The 23,549-nt window shown below is 46.4% G+C and overlaps 1 protein-coding gene across 2 annotated transcripts; it reads left to right on the top strand.

Moving 5' to 3' along the window:
- Nucleotides 1-625: 625 nt before the first annotated feature.
- Nucleotides 626-20,468, top strand: MKRN1 (makorin ring finger protein 1; the record flags this gene model as incomplete). 2 transcript variants are annotated; one of them, XM_084229988.1, is made up of 8 exons in its annotated part: nucleotides 626-795; nucleotides 9,011-9,139; nucleotides 15,186-15,412; nucleotides 15,775-16,001; nucleotides 18,162-18,376; nucleotides 19,120-19,230; nucleotides 19,762-19,900; nucleotides 20,256-20,468. In XM_084229988.1, the coding sequence occupies 8 exons, from the start codon at nucleotides 626-628 to the stop codon at nucleotides 20,466-20,468; spliced, it is 1,431 nt and encodes a 476-aa protein (XP_084086114.1). The 2 variants fall into 2 exon arrangements, with proteins under 2 accessions (XP_084086114.1, XP_084086115.1); XM_084229989.1 differs by having other exon boundaries at nucleotides 19,120-19,163; nucleotides 20,256-20,340.
- Nucleotides 20,469-23,549: the final 3,081 nt, after the last annotated feature.

Genomic DNA, 23,549 nt, shown 5'->3' with positions numbered 1-23,549 from the left:
TGGGATCGAACTTGGGTTAGCTCCCTGGCCTGGAAGCGAACGCTTGCATGCCGCAGTGGCCGGCGATTGACAGCGCTGAGCCTTTAACCCCTGTGCCACCCAGAGCCCCGTGTAACCCTTTCTTGCGGCAGCCCTGGGAGGCAGCGCCGATTCTCATTCCCACCCGAGAGGTGAGGCTCAGGGACCGCTGGGGATGGCGCTCAGGTTCACAGCGCGAGTAACTTGTAGTGGAACCAGAAAACGGGAACACCGGGGTTCAAGCCCCGCTCCCCGGCGCCCCGCACCCCCCCAGGAGGTGCGCCCCCGGGTCTGCGCCGCCCAGGAGTCGCGGGGGGCGGGGCGGGGCGGAGCTGCGCAGGCCCCGCCCCTGCGCAGGCCCCGCCCCCTGCGCCGGCGGCCCGTCCGCCAATCAGCGGGCGCGGGGGGCGGGCCGGCGCGGGCGGCCCCGCAGCGTGCGCGGCGGCCGCGCTGGGCGACGCGACGCGGGCGGCGAGCGGGCGGCGAGCGGGCGCCGCGGTCCCCCCTCCGCCCTCCGCCCGCCCTGCCGGCCGCCTCCTCCCGCCGCCGGGCCGGAACTATGTGATCCCGGAAGTTCCGGCGCCCCTGCCGTGTGGGATAAACAGTAATGGCGGAGGCTGCGGCTCCCGGAACAACAGCCACAACATCAGGAGCCGGAGCGGCAGCGGCGGCGGCGGCCTCCCCCTCCCCGAGCCCCACGGCCGCGTCCCCGCCCGCGGGCGCGGGGGCCGGGGGGGCCGGCGGCGGCGGCTGCTGGACCAAGCAGGTCACCTGCAGGTGAGCGCGGCGGGCGGGGCCGCGGCCGCGGGGGGCGCCGGGCGGGCGGGCCGGGCCGGGCGGCGGGGCCGGCGCCGGCGTTTGGCGGGGCCCGCGGCCTCCCCGCCCGCGCCAACCCCCGCCGGCCTCGCCGGGCGCGCGCGCGGGGCCGCCCCCGCCGCCCTCCCGGCCCGGGCGGCGGGCGCGCAGCGGAGGTCGCCGGGCCGGGCGCCCCTGCCCCGGCGCGGCCCGCGGGCTCGGAGGGCGGGCGGGGAGCCGGGCCCGGCGGCCGCGCTGTCATCCGTTCGTAACGTCTCCCCGCGGCCCCCGCCCCGCCCTCCGGCCCTCCCCTCCCCTCCCCCCTCCCCTCCCCCCCCAGGGTCGCTCTCCGCCGCTGCCTCTTTGTATGTCTGTCGCGGCGGCCCCGAGCTTTGTCTCCGGCCCGAGGGCCGCGCGGAGGTCGGCTCCGGCCCGGGGCCACGGCTGCCCCTCCCCGCCCGCCGGGGGGTCTCCCGGGCGCGCCGGCCGCCGGCGGGCGGGGGTCCCCGGGGCCGCGGTCCCCGCGGGAGCCGGGCCGGGGGGCGCCCGGGGGGTCCGGGGAGAACGTGCCGAGAAATGCGGCGAGTCGTGGCCGGCGGCCCCGCGGGCGCTCGCGGGTGGACGCGGCCGCAGGGTCCGGGGAAGGTCGGGCGTGGACCTGGACGCCCCGCTGGGGGTTAAGAAGCCGTCCGTTGGCGACCGGCTTTTGCTTTTCTGTAGGTTGGGGGGAAATGCAGCTGGAGCGCCGGCTCTCACCTGAGTCGGGTGGTTCATATTTGTAAAGACGCAAAAATAGTCCCGGTGTGCGGACCGCAGGGCCCTCGTGGTAACAAGCGAGATCGGCGCTTGCTCGGGCTGCTCCTATGAGCCATTTCAGGCATAATACGCCTAAATGAGTAATAAGCTTCATTAAGTTTATTTTCCGGAATGGAGGTGGAGAAAGCATGAAAGCTCTTTTAGGTAGATCAGTCATTTGTAGATCCTAAGAATGGAATCGAGTGCGATACAGCAGGGGAGGACAATTTAACAATCCTGCTCCAGGGACCTGGGATCCTCTTCTCTGCAGTGCTGCAGTTGGTTTGTATTTTGAATCTTTCAAAATAAAAGCGCTCTTGTAACCTGAAGGTTAAATTCCTGAACTTTGTAGCCTGCCTGCATGTACTGCAAATAATCTTCCTTGAATTATGTGAGCTCCTTAAGAACTGTCCTCCACATGCCTCAGTGTCCCCACCGTCTGCAGTCTCGGGAGAGGCTAGTCTGGCGTCAAATCTGACATTTCTACAGTCGTCTCATTAGCATCCTATGTCTCTGCAACTTGAGCCTAAATACATCTCTGCAGAGACGTCACTGTCATTTCCTACTTACTTTCTCTTCTGGTGGGTACTGTTTCCCCTTTTCTAGTCCACACAAATATCAGAACTCAGAACAGCTTACCAGACTAATCCTTCCTCTTTGCTTTCCTTTAGGATCTTTGAGTTAATGAAATCTCCTTGATTGTTCCTAGACCAGAGGGAGTTGTTTGCCTCGAATTAATTGATTTATGTATTTAAGAAATTACATAGCTGAATAATCTAATAGTTTGAAAAAGGATTATATAAAAGATACAGGCTTTCATTGTGGAGGGGTTTGTTTTGTTTTTATATAGATCTGTCTAGTTTTTGCCTCAGGAAGTTATCTTAAAAAGTGCCGGTTGCTGTGTCTTGAGTTTTAATACTCAATACTGTTTTCATGATCTTTTTTTTTTAAAGATTATTTATGCATACAAGAGCTGGGGTACAGGCCAGAGGTGCAAGGGGTGAGAGGATTCACCAGAGACAAAGTGGGGAACAGAACAGGCAGACTGAGGAAATACACTGCTGAGGGGAGCAGCGGGCGAGTCAGGAGAGGTCTCCTGCACCATTTGAGTTGCTCCCTGGTCGGTCAGGGTTCGAATTGGTGCTGCTGAGGCTGCAGACAGCTTCATAGGTTGCATCTTACCCCCTTGCACCACCAGGGAGGCCCTCATGATCTATTTTTTAAAATTTTTCCTTGGAATAGAGAATATCAAGTATGATGTTTTCATTTATTCTGAGAACAGGAGCCCTATTGTGGTTATCATTGTAAATGTAGGGCTTTACTCGGCTCCAATATATTTAGTAAATGCCTGAATTGATGATAACCTGCACCTAACCCTACTACGTTAGTATGTGCTTGTGTGACTCCTAGTGCTTGCGGGTATTCAGAAACAGAGGACTTAATGGAAGATGAATGCACCTAGAGACGTAGTGCTAGATGTAAGGAATGCAGAAATGGTCTTTACTATAAATAAATATTTTCAAGGTGTTAATAGCGAAACCTCCTTTGGATGGGAATTCAAGACGGGTGTATTCTGGTGTTTGTGCCTATTTCCCCCTCATAACTAGGAATATGTGAAGGCTGTTTTCTTCACATAGGGTGTGATCTTAGTGGAGTTGCTTGGATGATGGATTTTTTTTAATTGCTGAGTTGCCTGTATTTTCTTTTTTTTTTTTAATAGAGGCATGTTTTATTTATTTGTTTGTTTTTTGTTTATACATGCACTGGGTACAGTCAGAAGCACGGGAGGGTGAGAGAATTCACCAGAGCCAGAGCAGGGAGCAGAGCAGGCAGAAGGACGGAAGCACACTGCTGAGGGGAGCAGCGGGCGGCAGGAGAGGTCTGCCCTGCGGGACCCTCCTCTGGTGGCCGGGGAGCAGCCGGGGATCAAACCCAGAGCTGCAGAGGCTGCGGGCAGCTTTGCAACCCAGCGCTCAACCGCTGCGCCACCGGGGAGGCCCGCCTGTATTTTCTTATTGGATACTATTTTCTTAATATTTCTCTCAAAATTCTATTTCATTGTGTTTTATTTCAGCTGCTTAGAGGAAAACCTGTAACCTAAGTATGCTTTTCCCAAGAAACTGTGTTATGCTGCCCCCACCAGGCTGGTTTTCACACCTTTTACTAGAGAAATGCTATGAAAGAGAAATGCTGTTGCTTCTCTTTCTCTGAGTGTGTGGAGCTAAACAATACCTCAAGAAGAGTTATAATACACAAACGGTAATTTTGAATTTAGGCACTACTTCTACAATGTAGATGAGTGTTCTGGCGCTTGAAATAATATGCAAATCTCAAGGTATTTTTTCATTTTGGTATTTCAAACTTGAAGTGTAGTTAATAGAACTTGAAAATGAAGGGACTCTTTCCAGAAATTCTTCATCCAAGTGCTGCGATTTCCATCGTAAAATAGTACGACTTGCAAGCTATTTAGTGTTCTTTCTCTTTTTAAAAAAAGATTTATTTTAGGACCGCCCCTGGTTCGTTCCCCGGCCGCTGGCAAGGGTCCCACAAAAAAAAAGATTAATTTTATTTATTTATGCATAGAAGAGTTGGTGTGGTTGGGGATGGGGGCGGTGAGAGGATTCAGCAGAGACAGAGTGGGGAGCAGAACAGACAGACTGACTGAAATACACTGCTGAGGGGAGCAGCGGGTGAGACAGGAGAGGTCTGCTGTGTCATATGAGTTGCTCCCTGGCCAGCTGGGGGATCCAGTTCGTGCTGCAGAGGCTGCAGGTTGCTTCATAGTATGGTGCTTTACCCCTTGCGCCACCAGGGAGCCCCTCTCTGTGTTTTCCTGTTGACGGTTTTCTTGGCAGTATTTGGTTCTCTTGTACCCTTGTAGGCTGTTACTGGTTCCTTGTAATGTACGTTGATGACCCTGCTTAGGTTTCCAAGCAGTACAGCAGTGAGGCTCCGGTCAGCTGTCTGCTTGGAGTCATAAATGTTCAAGGTGGAAGGAACTTTCGAAATCATACAGCCTGGCCTTTCACTGAAGATAGTTCACCGGGTGGTGGTATCAAGGTGAATGAGGATGGTGGCTTTTAGGTACTGGCACTGAAAAACAAAAGCACTTTTTTATTGGTTTTGTTTTGGGGAGAAGTCATTGAGAGAGGGTTGCCTCTTTGTGTCTGTTACTTATACTAACATGCCCTCTTGTTAGATGAACTGGCGAGAAGGGATTTCACTGAGGAGGGTTTGTAGTTCTGGGTTTGCCAACAGTGTGAGCATCACTGAGAGACAAAGGCAAGTAAAACAATCCAAAAACCCAGGCCATGCATACCAAACAACCGTGTTAAATAATTCTTGGTATTTGGCAGTAACTAATTAGAACTTTTATTCTAGTGTTTCTGTTGATTCTGTAGTATCAGGTGATTTTGTGTCTACTTGAATTCCTTCAGGGATGATAGTTGGTTCTGGGGCTCAGGAATATATTTCATTGCTGGGTAGTTCCCTGTCTCAGTCCTGACGTTGAGCCGGTATGTGATACTTTCCTGCGTGTAGTCTCTGTGTCAGGAACAGTGCTGGGAAAGGTGGAGACTTTATCTTCTCTGGGCTAACCTGCTCCTATGGTGGAAAATTTCCTTGTGGTTTGTCTTTTGCCTTACTGGTTGCCTTACTCTTGACTGATTTGTTCATCTCCCTCTTAAACACATGGTCAGAAACAGACGTGGCCAAGGTCTGGTTTAACAGGCACCCAGAGGTGTGGAAGGAGAGCTGTGAGAACGGCCTAGAATGGCAGCAGAGACACTGCACAGTGACTTCGCACATGCAGACCTTTATTACTGTTACTGTTTTTTTCAGTTTTTAAATATAAAAGGGTGGTGAAACAGATAAAATAGCTTACTTTGTCACAAAGCTAGTGACAGAGCTGGAATCCAAGCTTTCTAATTCTGAGCCCGTGCTCTTTAGTACTGCTTAGAGCCAACCACTGTACTTCTGATGCAGCCTGATTGTGGTGGCTGGGTGGTGGCTGTGTTCACCGCCGGCCCTGAAAGTTGGGATCAACAGAAGTGTCTTAATGCAGATGTAATCAGCTGGCCAAGGCAGGCTCCCTGGATGGCAGTTTGATGTAGTATTACTACATTTCAATCCAATGCGTCAGTTCCTTAGCTGTCCAGCCCCATCTCCCCCCACCCCCAAATTTTTGTCCATGTTCTCTTGACTCTTGGTCACAGTGCTGTATTAGGCTCTAGGGCAAAAAGTGCTAATAGGCCAGTGCCACGGCCAGCCTAGGGCAGCCAGTCTATTTGTATTCGTTTTGGATTCTAGAGAACAGTTTTTACTCATAAGGTGATAGCGTGTTGCAAAGACCTGAGGGAGAGTGTCATGCTGAAGGTGACAGTGCAGGTGTTAGGGAGGGAAGCTCTTTCAAGCAAATGGTTGTGGAAACAAGGTTCAAGTTAGCAATGTCAGGTGTTATGATTCGGGGCATACATGATTTTTCGTGGGGTGGGTCAGACATGATCAGATAGAATGCAGAGCATCATAAATCCAAGGGCCACCACTGAATGAGTGAGAGCAAAGCACAAAGTAGGATTTAAGGACAAAACCTAAAATCTCAAATATTGTGCCTGAGATTTAAGAGCTGCCTGGCTATCAGGCTTGAGATGTCTAGGTAGATACTTGATCAGGACTAAAACCATCAATGTTTGTATCTTTGAGGTCAAACTGACACCAAAGAAATACAGTTTTAGTTCAAAATGTGAGAATGAGAGAACAGTAAACAACTGTATCCAAACAGTGACACTGATTTCAAAGCTGTCAACCGTGGCTGCTTTTATAGATACTTTGAAGCATGTTTGTGCTGTAATGGTGATTACAGTGTAATCATTTATGAAATCATCTATTGGTGTAGGGTATATATATGTCTTAGACAGTTTCAGAGTTTGCAGAATGAAGCCCTACTTAAAGTTCAAATCTGAGTTAGATTAAGTTCAACCTAGTAACAGCTGAAATTAGGTAAATTATAATTATAACATGACTTCCTACTGTGTTTTTATATTTTGTTATGGATCATAATTGGATTACTTTAGGATCCTGATATAATTGCAGCTTTTCCACCAAGACAGTATATACTTTCTTTCCATGTTGTCTGTTGTCCCAAGGAAACATCACTTCCTAGTACTCTCTGTATGAAACCTTTTTCGTGTCAATGGGGGCCACCATCTTCAAGGTTCCTTAGGCAAATATGAGTATGCTCAAATCTGTGGGCAAGTGGAATATACTTAGAGCTATCTTGTTTACTTTCTAGGTAATCGTGTGACATGCTTGGTTATAGCAGTGCCCCCTACAAGGTCAGCCACATTCACAACCCCTAAATGGGCACTTTTTCCGTACTGTTTACTTCGGTGTATATTTGGGGAGTTGTGGTTTACCAAAATTAAGTCTTCATAACCATGCTTAAGAGAAGAGCCTAGGCTCTCCCTCTTTGCCTAGGGGCTAAATCTCAGTGCTGTCATCCCTGGGGCCTGAGTTCAGTCACCAGACTGGGAGCTAACCCACCTGGTGCAGCAGACCTCTCCTGTCTTGCCTGCTGCTCCCCTCAGCAGTGTATTTTAATAGCTCTGCCTGTTCTGTTCCCCGCTGTGTCTCTGGTGCATCCTCTCACCCATTGCCCCTCACCTCTGGCCTACAGCTCAGTTCTTCTGTGCACAAATAAATAAATAAATAAATCTTTGAGAGAGACAAGAGAGACTGACTAGGAAACCACCAGAGTTTAAAAAAAAAAAAAAAAGGAGCCCTGAAGGAAGTTAGTGAGAGGATGGAAGGGGTGATGCTATTTCTGCATCCTCTACAAGATTAGGGTTGCTTACAACTTTATCACTTCCCTAATCCCCACATGATTACTAGTAGAAAAACAGATTGCAGCTTGCCCCATACTCCTCCCCCCAGGTCTGAGATAAGGGTCCACATTTGCATTTCTGGTTAAATACTGGCTTTGGTCTACTTAAAAACTGCTGACTCACACCCTGATACCTACCTGGTTTTTGGTGTAGGGGACGAAACTTTTCCTTCTGTGCTTCTATGTTATTTGACTGATGTAATAATTAAAGTCATATAAGACAGATTTAAGGGGAAAACATATTTAATGCCACGAGAACCCCACAAAGACTGGGGCTCCCTCACAGGCAGTTAGTTGGGTTTTATCTGCCATCTTGAGCTAGGATGGGAGGAGGGTCTTGGGGACCTCACCGGAAAGGAAGACAATTCACAGAAGAGAGGAAGAGCAAATGGTGAGAGCAAATGCTTGCTGATACAGCAGAAACAGTGGGACCTGAACATGAATTTTGAACCACAGATCTTGCTAGGTCCCTCGCTGCCTGGTTATTACCCTTAGTTATCTGTGGTGAGGGCGCCCTTCCTGGAACAGGTCCTCTATCGAAACTCTTTGAGGCAGTAAGGGGAAGGTCGAAGGTTCCTCCTGAATCTTTTAGACCTTGATTGAGCTTAAGGCGATCCACAAGTCAAAGTGCATTTGTGGGCAGCCTGTGTAGCCTCCTCGGCATTGGAAATGGCTATGCACTTAGTCGTTTAAGGCAGAGGAATGAGTCTGCTCTTCCGAGGACATAAAATGATTCCTTCGTCTCTGTTTTTACTTGTATTTTCACATGTGGTGTTTAAAAAAAGTGAAACATAACAATAGTCCAACCAGTTGATTCTTGCTTCTTTAGCTTTGATTTTTTTTTTTTTTACAGCGAGAACTGCCCTTATGGCTAACGTTAGTGGAAAACAGACTATCTCCTTTAGACTGTAAAATGAGAATAGAGGTCAGACTTAATGAGAACCTCAAAAGTTTAAATTGCCACCTATATCTGTACGCAGCCTTCCTCTGTGCCACAGGGGAGGCCTTCTTGGTCCTGTGGGTCTAGTTCTGCTTTTTTTGTATTGTTAAAAAACAATATTCAAATTAATTTATTAAGCAATTCGTGAATCTGCAGCACGCCGAGCAAGTCAAAGATACATCATCAGTTTTACAAAATGGTAGGGTTGTTTTTTTTTTTTTTTTTTTAGTCAGAAATAGGGTCGAACAAGGTTATTAGCAAAAGAAAAGATTCTTTCAAGCAGTCTTTTTCCCTGCAGGAAGGGAGGGGGGTCTTATGCAGATTACCTCACTCTGCAGATCCGGAAACTCCAATTGATTGGTTTAAATTTCCACCTTTGGGAGAGGCTGAAACTGCCTTAGGTTAGTCTTAAATTCAGGGACTTGGCCTGAAGACTTCCTTTTGGGCCTGTTGTTAAAACAATAGGGTCTGTTGTTAGTATATGGTACCAATATATTACTGGTAGGAAATGTAGGTCACAATTTCTGTGAATGTTGGCTTTAGTCTTTTTTAATCCAACTTTGTGGTTCTTTGCCTCACAGGTACTTCATGCATGGGGTTTGTAAGGAAGGAGATAACTGTCGCTACTCGCACGACCTTTCTGACAGCCCGTATGGTGTAGTGTGCAAGTATTTTCAGCGAGGATACTGTATTTACGGAGACCGCTGCAGGTAAAGATTTGTTTACAAGTAGTTTTGCTTGGGGGAGGACTGGAAGAGGATGGGAGAAAAAGAGTAGAATATGTGATGGCTTCATAAATAATAAAGTCTAGTGTTTTGGAAATTTTTGTTTAATAATGTTAATTTACCGATAGAAAATTCTCAGAGGTAATATTAGATTTAAAAAAGGAGTTTGCTCTTCCAGCATTAAATTTAGGATGATTTACAAGCTCATTTATTGCAGCTTTTGCAAATCTAGGGGCAGGGTGTGGTGAAAGCAGGTTTGTGTATGCCATTTCCTTTTCAAAACCAAGAATGAGGTATATAATTGACCGAATAGGGCTTGTTTCCATCATGCTTTGTTAATAAGTGAATTATAGTGAAGGAGAGCTTAGTCATCTGGCGTTATGGCTAAACCATTACAGAACCCCTGAGTTTGCAGGGCAAATTATAAGCTAAGATTTAGGGAAATTGTTTCAGGAATGTCGTAGATACTAGGACATTTCAGAATGTTTGAAGACCAAGAGGGATTAGTTATTAATTTCTATGATAGGAGCCAAAGAAAGCCACCCCAAACTCCCTGGGTTCTTGTAGGCTGGTAGATAAACAAATATCAGGCATTGATAAGAGAAAAAGCCTAGAAAAATACAGTGGTGATACCCACGTGGCTCAGACACCATCTTGAATGACCTTCTAACGACAAAGGAATTTAGAGGGAGTGGGGAAGGTCATTGAGGGGAAGTTACCTGGGAAGCCACAGTAAACAAAGGGACTGTGCTGCTATGCAGATCTAAGTTCTGCCTTTGAAAAGATGGGGTCTTCCAAAGCTGCCTTGGAGAGCTTCCTTATGTATGTAAATAACTATGCTGTAAAGGCTGAACTCTACCCAGCTTTCTCAGCCTTGCCTATAAAATAAACCTCTGTCAGACACATTTTGGGGTGGTAAATTTTTGCTCTGCACTATCATCAGTCCTTGAATTGGCATAGTTATGTTAAAGGGCAATTTGAGCAGCAGTGCATTCTGCTTAGAAATTGGATAGTTTTTTATCTTCCCAACTCATATATTTAGATGCTAACTACCTCTTGGCATTCACAAATAACTTGGAAAATCTAAAAGCTTGAAAACTGAACGTTTATCTGAGTGGCTTAGATTGCTCTAAAGGTTTTTCTAGGTCTGCCCTCTGAAGTCTTGGCAGGTCTGGACAGTTAACTCAGTGTTGGGGAAGGAGGCTCTGAATGTTCTCCACCAACGTGGGTTTCATGGACCCCGGGCCAGAGATCCAAGGACTGCAAATCACACAATGCCTTCGCCACTGAAGGGAGGATGCTGGGAACCAAGGGCAGAATTAAGCAGCCAGGCTGGGTACATAACCAGATACGTGGGACTTGGGTCCTTGGTTTCCACCAGCCTGCTGGGTGTTCTTGGGGTCCCAGCTCAGCGGAACCGGTAGGGCACATTCACCAATTTATCTTTCTCCTCTCTTCATTTCCCCTTTTTGTGTGTGTGCCCTTTTAAGCCCACGGGTGAAGATCCCGGCTTAGCCAACTCCTTTCACATTGGGGTTACCCTGTAACAATAGGAGACATAGTTCCTCACCATGTGGCCTTTTCCCTGGGACTGCCATGGTGTTTTCACACTTAAAACCTTTCCTCAGCATCGGCAACAGATGAAGCCACAATGCCTGTTGTGACCTAAGCTTGGTTACACAGACACTTCCACTTTACTCTTGCTTACTACAGTCACGTCACCAAGTCCTAGCCCATGTTCAAGGGAGAGATTGAGCTCCACCTTTTTGAAGCAAGGCGTGTTAAGAGCTTTTGACGTGTTTTAAACCATCATGATAGGTAATAATTGGGCAGTACCATAGCCAGTTTTAGTTTTGCTATTCAAGATTTTGTTGTGCTGGGTTCAAATGGTTTGATTTAAAAAGACTGGAATTGACTGGCAATTAATACAGTCATCCCGCACCTATTTTATTAGGATACCTATAAAGGGATAGAGAAAAGGAATCCCCTTCACGTGATTGTAGCTCAGAAAGGGATCCCCTGATAATCGGGAGTTTATTAGTCATTTTGGTTTTTGCTTTTCTTTTTCCCACTTCAATTTGGCAGAAAAGGAAAAACAATACTCAAACTAAAGACATCTTGTGCAGTCACAGTATTAAAGGGAGGGGAAATTGTCAAGGTTTTCTTTGCCAGATATGAAAGAAAAGCTATTTCTTTGTTGCCTTGCAATACTTAATTGTTTAAAATTTGCTGACTAATTAGTGATTCTCTGATAATTATAGGGCAAATTTAATAACAGCCACCCTAAAAGACTTTGTGAGTCCAATAAATAGTATAAGACAGAGCAGGGAACAGAACAGGCAGACTGAAGAAATAGACTGCTGAGAGGAGCAGCAGGTGAGAAGGGAGAGGTCTGCAGCGCCATGTGGGATTCTGCCAGCCAGTTCAGCCAGGATTGAGCCAGCGCTGCAGAGGCTGTGTTATAGGGCAGCCCCGTTATTTTTCCGCCTAATAGCTGCACCACCAGGGAGCTCTGCTTCCCGGATTATCTTGTTAAATTAATTGCTTCTAGGGTGTGACTAGGTGGATTTCTTTCTCTACAATGACCCTCAATCTCCATATCCCCACCTCTGGTCTGCCCCCTCCTGATATACTTTCTATAGCAGTGAGTCCCTTCTTAAAGGAGTCTTTAAAGATTTTCCTTTCTAGAGCTGATTTAGCAACTATGTTAATCGTCTCTACCCCCACCTATGTTTTCTAGTCTTGTGGTGCTTTCATTCTCAATTTTTCCACCATCAGGTAATACTAAGCTAATAGAGGTGATTGTATGTCATCAAAACTTGATTTAGGGGCACAAACTTGAATTTAGTATAATCTTTTGTGTTACAAAGTGATCTCTTCAACCATTTAAAAATGCCAAAACCCTTTTTTCACTAGCTAGATTCAGCCCAAGGGCTATAGTTAGTTACCTTCCCTGCTTCACTAGCTATATTTTCTTAGTAAACACTTTCAAAATGGAAGACTAGTAGTGTTTTGTATTATATACTTTTTGGTAATTACTGGCAAATTTATATAGGTCTGCTTCGCACAAAGCGGGGAGTTACTTCACCTGATTAGGTTATTCGAGAATATATGTGCTTTTCTGTTTTCCCTAGATGTGAATTCTCTATTTCCTCCCTGATATAATCCTTTTATTATAAATTTTTTTTTTAAGTTTTTGTGTTTTTTTTAAATGTTTTTTTTTTATTTATGCATGCAAGAGCTGGGGCACAGGCCAGAGGTGTGGGGGGTGAGAGGATTCACCAGAGACAGTGGGGCACAGAACAGGCAGACTGACTGAAATACACTGCTGAGGGGAGCCACAGGTGAGGCAGGAAAGGTCTGCTACACCATGTGGGTCAACTCCCAGGCCAGGGATTGAACTGGTGCTTCAGTGGCTGCCCCCTAGAGGCTTAATCTGCAAAGAACGGGTTTGAGGCTAGATTTCTAAAGTTTATTAAGGCTCTAAAATAAACTTCAAAGCAGTGCTGTGCAATGAACTTCAGAAATACATGGCTGTCCTTGCGTCCAGTATAAGTAATAGCTACATGAAGCTAGTGCAGGGACCGGTCCTCCCCGGTGGCTCAGCGGTTGAGCGCTGGGTTGCGAAGCTGCCCGCGGCCTCTGTAGTGCCAGTTTGATCCCCGGCTGCTCCCCGACCACCGGAGGAGGGTCCCACATGGCGCGCAGACCTCTCCTGCGGCCCACTGCTCCCCTCAGCAGTGTGCTTCGGTCCTTCTGCCTGCTCTGCTCCTCGCTCTGGCTCTGGTGAATTCTCTCACCCTCCCACACTTCTGACTGTACCCAGTGCATGTATAAAAACAAACAAACAAATAAATAAATAAAACATGCCTTAAAAAAAAAAAAAAAAGCTAGTGCAGGGACCAAGGGACTGAGTTTTTAAGTCTAGCATAACAGCTCCCGTAGTGTACAAAACAACTTTAGATCATGTTTTAGAATTAGAACCACCACTTAACAATTACATCTGCATCACCTCTAAGATAACATGCTCACAGTTCTTGGCAGGAGCTGGTCCAGGTGAAGGACTGCATTTGTGAGTTACATTTATTCTTGGGCTTTGGATTCTGTTAGGGGGAAAGGATGTCCTGAGTTAATCCCATATAGGCTTTGTGGACCCCACCCCCACTCCAGACTAAAGCCATCAAGACATTGGGAAAGGCAAATCCCATCACCACCAAAGGGAAGGAGGCTGGACCTGAGGGTGGAGTTGGGCAGCCAGGTTGGCTATAAAAACCAAACACGTGGGCCTTGGGGTCTCTCGCGATCGCTTCCTGGCTTCACGGCTCCTGGCTGGCGGCCAGCTCTCAGTGCCATTGGGATTACTGATAAGCGGATCGGGTAGGACTCATTTAAAACTTTGTCCCCCACTTTTCTCCCTGAGCTGTACATTTCCTCATTTCCCCTTCCCTTGTAAATAAACCTTTTATTAACCTTTTGCGTGTGCCTGCAGTAGAGCATTGATAAGTCCTTTTAAGCACATGGGTGAGGACCCACAGTCAGGCACCCCGTTTTGTATCGGGGTTACTCTACAACAATTTCACTTAATATGGAATAAAATGCATTGAGTATTTCGTGTGCTGATAGCAGGGTGCTCAGTTGTCTATACTGCAGGATAGAGTAGGTTACTAGTGCTAACAAGTAGAAGTAAGATTTGAAATACTATAAAATGGTGAACCAGCTCTGTGTTTGCCATATGCCAAGGGGGGGGGGCCTTTAATTTTACCTTCTTAGATAAAAGTGTAGATACCTGTAATGCAGATAAACTGGTTACTATTGCTTTGCTGGTTGCAAGAATAGCTAGCCCTAGGTACATGCACAGGCTCTAGCACAGCTTAGGTTAGTTACACAACTTATCATCTTTGAATGAATCAGCATAAAATGCTCAAAGAATTACGGAATTTTCTGAGGCAGAACAAAGCTTCTTGCAGGGGGAATTTTTTCCTCAGTTTGGAGGTGAGATGATAATTTCTGTAGATGAAAATAAGGGAGGAAAGGTAAATGGCGCAAATTTGGAAAGGGAAGCAATGAGGTAAATGAATGGGAACAAGAAAATACTTGTTGCATATTTTGTAAATACTATCTTAATAGGAGCATTGTAGTTCGTTGGTAAAGTGTTTCACATTTTTGTTGAATTTGAGTATTAAAGTTGGCTCAGTTTAACCAGGTCAGTTTTGACTGCATAGTATCTATTTTTTAGTAGCTACTGTGGAAACTGTCGAGCTTCCACTGTCTGAAACCACAAATTAGATTGGACTTTGAAGGGTGAATAGTCTACAGGGGGGAGAGCAAACTGATCTATAAGCCAAATTCAGCTACGCTGTTCCTAGTTTTTTTTTTTTTTAATAGAGGCATGTTTTATTTATTTGTTTGTTTTGTTTATACATGCACTGGGTACAGTCAGAAGCGCGGGAGGGTGAGACAATTCACCAGAGCCAGAGCGGGGAGCAGAGCAGGCAGAAGGACCGAAGTACACTGCTGAGGGGAGCAGCGGGCGGCAGGAGAGGTCTGCGCGCCATGTGGGACCCTCCTCCGGTGACTGGGGAGTAGCCGGGGATCGAACCGGCGCCGCAGAGGTCACAGGCCACTGGGGAGGCCCCTGTTCCTAGTTTTTAACATAACATGGCCACACATTCATTTAAGTAATGTCTGTGACTGCTTTTGAACTACAGTTGGCAGAATTGAATAACAGACCTTGACTGTGACCTGCAGGGCCTAAAATATTTGACTCTTTAAAGATTCCTGCACTGTGATTTACAACCTTGCTGCTCCAAGTGTATTCCCTGAAGCAACAGTATGGACATCTGGGGGGGGGGGGGGCTGGTTTAGTGAATCATGGGCTCTGCTCCAGACTAGGCATCAGCCTTTTATCAATTTTCCAGGTAATTCATATGCACAGTAGTTTGAAAAAAACCAAGGGTAGTATCTAGAACACCTCTGTTATTTCCACCCAGAGGCTTACGTTAGACAGTAACTGGCTTTTTAACGTTTCTAGATATGAACACAGCAAGCCATTGAAACAGGAAGAAGCGACTGCTGCAGATCTAAGTGCAGAATCCTCTCTTGCTGCTTCAAGTCTCTCATCAGTAGTTGGACCAGTTGCTGAAATGAATACGGGCGAGGCTGAGTCAAGAAATTCAAACTTTGCAACTGTAGGAGCAGGCTCAGAAGACTGGGTGAATGCCATTGAGTTTGTTCCTGGGCAGCCCTACTGTGGCCGTAGTGAGTATTTTGAAGAATAAAAACAAGTTAAGAGACTATGTCAGCTCTAAAGTTAGCTGAGGTCTCACATTTCCCTGCTTCCGATTTTCATATTTAGCCTAATCTTAAATTATCTAAGTTAATGTGTTAAGATTTAGAGATGGAGTGAAAAGGACTTTAGTGAGTACAATTAATGGAAAAAATACATGAGAAACTTTACAAGCTTCCTTTTGGGAAGTATCAGAATTAGAAAAAAATGCAGTAGTTCCGTATAGACTGAGGTTTAATGAATCAAAGTTCTTTTCAGTTAGGTTCACAGTTATATTACAGTTGTATCTGCCTTATCCATTTTGGACCTTTACCACCCTCTTAACCATTTTCAGCGGCCCCTTCCTGCACTGAAGCGCCCCTGCAGGGCTCAGTGACCAAGGAGGAACCCGAGAAAGAGCAACCAGCAGGGGAAACAAAGAAGCAACTTTGCCCCTATGCTGCAGTGGGAGAATGCCGGTATGGGGAGAACTGTGTGTATCTCCACGGAGACTCCTGTGACATGTGTGGTCTGCAGGTCCTCCATCCAATGGATGCTGCTCAGAGATCCCAGCACATAAAAGTAAGTCTGGGAAGATGTGTGCGAATATGTGAGGAGCAGTAGTCACCCGTCACAGCATGTGGGTTCATTTCAGGGGAACATTTGCTGAATTGAATGATTATCACTAAGACAGGTGTGCTGCTTCCTGGGCTGCTTTAATGAATGCTTTATGAAAGAACTGGGGCTTTCAGAACCTAACCATTCCTGAGGTTCACACTCCATACATTTTATTTTGCTCTGAGATGCACCTCTCCTTGGCTTTAGTATATTTAGAGTTGTGCAACCATTAAACCCTGTTCTAATATTAGGATATTTTGTTTACTAGATCCATTACTCTACCTTCCTCCAGATCCTGGTGACAACCAGTCTGCTTTGTCTGTGTGTTTGTCTGTTCTCATATTTCCTGAGTGGAATCATATAATACATGGCCTTTTGAGACTAGCCTGTTCACATAGTATAACAAAGTTCCCTTTTATGACTCAATCCATTATGTGGCGATACCATTTATTAGTTGATGGACATTTGGCTTATGTCATAAACATTCATGTGTAAGTTTTTGTGACCTGTTATATTTATCTTGAAAAGTGGAGTTTCTGAGTCATGTGGTAGCTCTGCTTAGCAAAGGAATTGCTGCTGCACTTGGCCCACTGAGGCTGTGACGGTGCACTCCATCCAGCAGCACAGAAGGGCCTCTGACATGCTGTTTTGCGCTGTGATCTTTTCTCTTGAGATAAAGTATTGCAAAGCTTACATTTATTGGAGAAATTTTAGTGTGTAATCATTTTCTATTAATAAAAATTAATTTGGGGGCCTCCCCGGTGGCGCAGCGATTGAGCGCTGAGTTGCGAAGCTGCCCGCGGCCTCTGCGGCGCCGGTTTGCTCCCCAGTCACCGGAGGAGGGTCCTGCATGGCGCGCAGACCTCTCCTGCCGCCCGCTGCTCCCCCTCAGCAGTGTACTTGGGTCCTTCTGCCTGCTCTGCTCCTGCTCTGGCTCTGGTGAATTCTCTCACCCTTCCGTGCTTCTGACTGTACCCAGTGCTTGTGTAAATAAATAAATAAATCTTTTTTAAAAATTTAATTTGGTTGGAGCAGGTGAAACTTGGTTAAAATTAGACATTTGAATCCTAATTTCATAACATTGGCAGAATGAATTTAGGCAGGTTAAATCCACACAGATCTTTCACCTGTGAAGTGGGGATGCAGTTGTGCCTGCAGGAATTATTTAAGGGTTTGGGAAAAGACAAGAAAATAGGGTTTTGTGGGATTATGGAGGGCTTGCTTTTTTGCATTTATCTATTGTGTAATTAATATTTCTTTTTAAAGATTATTTTATGTATACAAGAGCTGGGGTGCAGACCAGAGATACAGGGGGGTGAGAGGATTCACCAGAGACAGAGCGGGTAGCTGAACATGCACACAGACCAAGGACACTGCTGAGGGGAGCAGCGGGCAAGGCAGGAGAGGTCTGCCGAGCCATATGGGAATCTCCCTGACCTGTTGGGAATCAAACCCATGCTGCAGAGGCTGGAGACAGCTTCACGGCACGGTGCTCAACCCCACCGTGCCACCAGGAAGGCCTTAACACAGGTCCAGATTAGTGGTTGCCTGGGACTGGAAGGTTTGGAAGAAGTGTCTATTGAGTGTATGGGTTTTCTTTGAGAGGGATTTAAGGATGATGCTCTAATTGAATATGGTGATGTTTGCACAACTGGGCATAGAAAAAGAACCATCTAAGTGAGTTATGCGGTGTGAAATTATCTCAATAAAGCTTTTGTTAAAAAATATGATAATTTAATGCCTGGCACATAATTGTCACCTAATGTTGGTTTTATTCATCCTTATTTTCTGTCATGTTGTGAATTAGAGCCTTTATCCTAGTTAAAATTTACATGTAGAAAACCAGTACTGGATAACAGCAAAGGGGGTCAGCTATGGGATAGAAAAAAAACTGGGTAGTTTTTCAGGTCCTGAAGTTGGTTTCTCATTGTTTGACTTTATAATAAACAGCACAAAATCCCCAGATGTCAGTGTACTTGTATTTACTTGTGATTTATTTTGATATAATATCAAATTGGGAGTGTTAACTTTTTATAGTTGACTAATGGATTTTCTGAACGTGCTGTCAAATTTGAACCTTTCTGTGTGCAGTGACTTTATTCCCCTTCTCCACCCTTTTTCTAGTCTTGCATCGAGGCCCATGAGAAGGACATGGAGCTCTCGTTCGCCGTGCAGCGCAGTAAGGACATGGTGTGTGGGATCTGCATGGAGGTGGTCTATGAGAAGGCCAACCCCAGTGAGCGCCGCTTTGGGATTCTTTCCAACTGCAACCACACCTACTGTCTGAAGTGTATTCGCAAGTGGAGGAGTGCTAAGCAATTTGAGAGCAAGATCATAAAGTGAGACTCCTCCCCAATCTACGTTTGTGCTTTCTATTTTGGGGAAGAATTTAGTATCTTGTGCCAACTTCCAACCAGATGGACCGCATTTAAATGCATGTATTTTATCTTGAAACTGGGGTGTTCTTCTAATTGGGATTTTTTTCCTTTGTATTTCAGCTAGCTTCTAGGTTAGTTGGTTTATCTACTTTTATTTGAACGAGGAAACCCTATGTATCAGTTAGAATCTTCGTGCTTTTTCTGAGGAGATTGTGTTTAATGGATTAGCCGGTTTAGGCTCAGTGAACAAATTTATCTAGCTCTGAATGTATGTTTCCTGACGTTTTACATTTTCCACTTTCCTATTCCATCCATTAAGCTAGCCAATAATCCACCATCCTTTAAAGATTGTTCTCATAACTGAACAAAAACTACATAATCTAAACAGAGCAAAGTTACAAGAAATAAATTTATTTAAACGAAAGAAAAAGGAGTCTGTGTGAAATGTCTTTTGTTGTTGTTTTTGTTTTGTTTTGTTTTTTTCCTTTTTTTTTTTTTAAATGAACTGGCTAGCCTTTGAGTTGAATTTATAAAGGAGTTTGCCTTACCTCAGAAGAAATGGTCAGTTATGTGGCAGTGTGTGGAGCCCTTTCAGGAAATGCCTTCCAGTTAAGTCTAAATCTGGAGGTGACACACCGGGTGTGTCCTTGAAGAGTGGGCCTGTGACGGGGAATTTGCATTGCAGCCTGTTCATTGTTTCCCAGGTCCTGCCCAGAATGCCGGATCACATCTAACTTTGTCATTCCAAGTGAGTACTGGGTGGAGGAGAAAGAAGAGAAGCAGAAACTCATTCAGAAATACAAGGAGGCAATGAGGTATGAGCACTGCAGCCTTTTCTCAAGCTAAGATCCCAACGTGGCTTGGGTTCACTTTGAAAAGAACAGTGCTGCATTATATACTCCTACCTCCTTCCTACCCTTTCTTTGACTTCCCAGTACAGTTTATTTTGTCCGTCCTGATCACAGCACCTGTTACGTATCTTGCTATAACACAGTCCTTGGGGTGCATGCCACGGGACTGTGTTATAATGAAATGTGTATTGCCAATAGAGCCCAGTGAATGGGCTTCTTTATTCTGAACCCATGTTCTAGTTGTCCTGTATTCTCGTGGGGGCTTTCTAGAAGATTTCTCTGCTGGAGCCGCGATTTTAAGAGCTGTTCAAGCAGCTTAGACGTGAACACTTAGTGTCTCATGCGTTAGCACACACATGTTGTAGAGCACACCTTGGGGAGGGCTGTAAACAGACCTACTGGTTTCTAACCTTTGTTTTAAAGAAACCCTGGATGATAGTCAGATACAGATCTGAAATCCACTGTGAATAAGGGTTGCGATATTTTCCTTTCCAGCAACAAGGCGTGCAGGTATTTTGATGAAGGACGTGGGAGCTGCCCATTTGGAGGGAACTGTTTTTACAAGCATGCGTACCCTGATGGCCGTAGAGAGGAGCCACAGAGACAGAAAGTGGGAACATCAAGCAGATACCGGGTAACTCTCACTGTTTTTTTAAAGGAGGGGAATTCCACGCTGGCAGTTGAGCCCCGAGCAGATTGGGGTAGGGGAAGGAGAAGAGGAACGCTCAGGTCTGGGAGCGAGACTAGAGTGTTAGAGGAGAGCCGAGCCTCAGCAACCTGGGAGGGATGTGAAAGGAAAAGTAGGTGCTTAAGACGCTAGACTAAACTTTCCGTCGCGTAACCAGAGGGGAGGAATTGGTAAAGTGGAAACCCTAATGAGAAGTCTGTTCGCCATGCCCCCTGGTGTGCTGGACGTTTTGCCTTAGAAACCGCAGGATAGAAGATACCACTCGACAGTGCCATCCCTATCACGGCCTTGTTTTTTACAGGCCCAACGAAGGAACCACTTCTGGGAGCTCATTGAGGAAAGAGAGAACAGCAACCCCTTTGACAACGATGAAGAAGAGGTTGTGACCTTTGAGCTGGGCGAGATGTTGCTTATGCTTTTGGCTGCAGGTGGGGACGACGACCTGACAGACTCTGAAGACGAGTGGGACTTGTTTCACGACGAGCTGGAAGATTTCTATGACTTGGATCTATAGCAGCTTCGCGTGGCGTGCGAGCTGGGCCGCGAGCCCGACAGTGGCTGTCCCCTGTGCTGGTGTGGCAGTGCCCGTGGCTCTCTCCTAGGCAGGCCTATCAACTCCAGGTGCTGTCGTAATAATTTTTACCCAGGGCCTGTCTCCTCAATTCCTCACCTTTCCCCAAGGAGTGTGTTGTTTTCTCTGTTTAAAAAAGTTACAAAAATAAATCTTAAAGTTAGTGTTTTTGTAACACGAATTTAACTGTCAGACAGTTAGTGTAGGTTTGTCACGTCATCTGTTTGCCACCAGATTCACACAGGAGGGTAGTGCTTCTGGACTCCCACACTCACGTTGGACCCCAGGTTCATATGGAGCAGCGTGGACCCTGCTCTGGGGTAGTAGGGTGATGGGTCAAGGCTCTGGACTGGCAAGTCCCCTTCGGCTGCAGGCAGAAGAGGTGGCTACTGGAGGTCTCTGGTGAAATCTGCACATCTGTGTTTTTATATCTGTTCCTCTCCCTGTAACCCCCACCCTGTGCACTTGTTCTGTGGTTTTGGTCTCTTGTTTAATTGCACACAAGTAATACTACTGGGTAACCAGAACCAGGTGCGAATGTGTTGAGAGATTTTTACCAGGTTAAATGATAGGAAAAGTTGTGAAAGACAGCACGAGCTGGTGGCCTGAAGGCGGCGCAGAGCTGGAAGTCCGCTCCTCCGGACTGGCAGGCGTGGTGAGCGAGTGAAGAGTGTGGTGAGCTTCTTGCCCTGCCTAGATGCAGTGTTCTTAGCCTTAGTGGTAAAACTCGGTTTAGTGGTTTCAGCCTAGTGTGGCCAATAGATCTTAAAGGACAAAGCAGTACATTGGTAGTTCATAGAGCAGTGCTAGCTCGGTCTGTCTATACATAAATGGGCTTAGCCATAGCGGTGGATTCTGGTTATCCCATATATTGACACAAACTGGGTTGCGGATACAGTTGTTTGTCTCATAATCCCCCAGCCTTTCCAGCCCAGGCACTTTTTGAGAAACCTTTTGTCCTTATTTGAAGGATTTTGTTGTTGGGTTTTTGTGTGTTTGTTTTTGTGGCTATTTGCCTCTTTCCATCCCTGAGCGTTGCAGGTAGACAGGTGTGAGGCAAAACTAGGTTCTCAGGTGTTCCTTGTAGTGGAGTAATTGGTTTGCAGTAATGAGTCACGCTTTCCCACTGAGGTGGGCAGGGGGTTGGTCATCCACGAGACAAGCTAAATTTCAGTCGTTAGATCCCTTGATGGGGAAAGTTTAGCTTTACGTTTTATTGCTGTTTCCTCCTGAAAATAACTTGGAGATGCTCCTGATTTGTCCACCTACTGCTTTGCTCCCTTGGATCCCACCCATTCTTCCACTTGGAGAAAAAAGTCATTGTTGCAGAGGTCTCTGTATTTTGCAGCTGCCCTTTTGTAAGAAGCACTTTTCCCAAATAAAACAATAAAAACCGTAAACCGCCTCTCTGTCTTGTGTGGCGAGCTGCCCTGAAGAGCGCAGGTGCCCAAGCAGACTCCTGTCTCTGCTGACCAGTTCCTCAAGTAGTCTGGGTAACCTTGCATCGAGAGGGGACAGGGGCGGGGGGCTCCATTTCAAGACATCCAGCTTGCTGAGAAATGATTGCTATACAGAGGGAAACCATCAGCTGGGGTCATCCAACTATTCCTTCCATACTAGGGTTTGCAAGACTGCCCCCTGGGCTGCCTTTCACCGAAAGGCCTGCCAGTTTGCACTTGTAGTGGGACTCACTTCCTCAAATAATGGTGGCGGGAGGGAGTGGTCACTACCTGCTGTATTTCCAAAGGGTATTTTTCATCATCTGATTTTTTTAAGTAAAAACTATTCCGCCACTCCTGGAAGACCTTTGGTGAGCTTTTTGCAGCGCTTATTTGTAAAAATAATGCTTGTGTTAACAGCCAAGAATTTATTAAAAATGCTTCCACAACTAAGGCTTGTGCATCAATGTGATTATTGTAGCAGCTCATATACCGGTTGCTCCCTTGCAGAAGTGGCAAGAAGCCACCTTCAGCTGCTAAACAGGCCATGGGGAGCCCACTCTTACCCAGAAGGGGCACATGGCACAGTTTGGGGACATGAGCAAATAACTGCTTTGGTATCGAAGTAGGAAAAGGTTTCCTCACTAGCTGCCCAGTTGGGGTCTCTGAAGCTGTGGTGGGGAGAATGACCCAGGCAATCAAGGTGTAATGACCAGTCACCTCAAGTTCATGTAGCTTTATTCTAGGAGCAGCTCCCCCTGCCTTTTGGAAAAGACAGTGGATTGTCCTGAGACATCTGTCGTGTTGCTGCCTGCACTGAACTCTTCAAGAGCTGTTGTCTAGAGCTGTTGTCTAGGCTAAAAAGTGGGGGGCCATCTGTGATGGGGGAAGCATCTCACTTCCTCATTTACACAATCTTCAACCTGCCACCAAACATCAAGTGAGGTTGACATCTATCACTAGTAACTGGGGCTGTTTAAAAAGGATTGGGGGTAGGGTGGGGGAGGAAGCAAAAATTGCCAAAGATGGTCAGTGCTGTGTTTCCAGTTTCCAGGCTTAAGGGCCAGTGCATGGTGTACCTTGTCCCCTTCCCATGGCAATGGCACCCCAACTGGCACCTCTAGGGAGAGATGGAACAGCACTCCTCTGACCTGTGGGGGAGATCTGCCTGTTCTGCTCCCCACTCTGTCTCTGATGTATCCTCTCACCCTCGCACCTCTGGCCTATATCGCAGCTCTTGTATGCATAAATAAATATTTAAAGATTATTTTTTTAAAATCTTTAAATCTTTATTTAAAGATTTATTTATACATATAAGAACTGGGGTACAGGCCAGAGGTGTTGGGGGTGAGGATTCACCAGAGACAGAGTGGGGAACAACAGGCAGATTGAAATACAGTGAGTGCTGAGAGGAGCAGCGGGCAGGTGGAAGAGGTCTGCTGCGCCATGTTGGTAGTTCCTTGGCCTGGGATCGACTGGTGCTGCAGAGGCTGTGGATAGTTTCAAATGTGTCTTAACCCCTTGCGCCACCAGGGAGGCCCTAAAGTAAATTAAAAAAAAAAAAAAAAAAAAGACATTCTCTTAA

The sequence above is a fragment of the Talpa europaea genome (assembly GCF_964194135.1).
Source record: "Talpa europaea genome assembly, chromosome: 3".
Classification (NCBI taxonomy): Eukaryota; Metazoa; Chordata; class Mammalia; order Eulipotyphla; family Talpidae; genus Talpa; species Talpa europaea.
The sequence above is the reverse complement of the archived record's forward strand: the minus strand, read 5'-3'. Positions and strand labels throughout refer to the sequence as shown.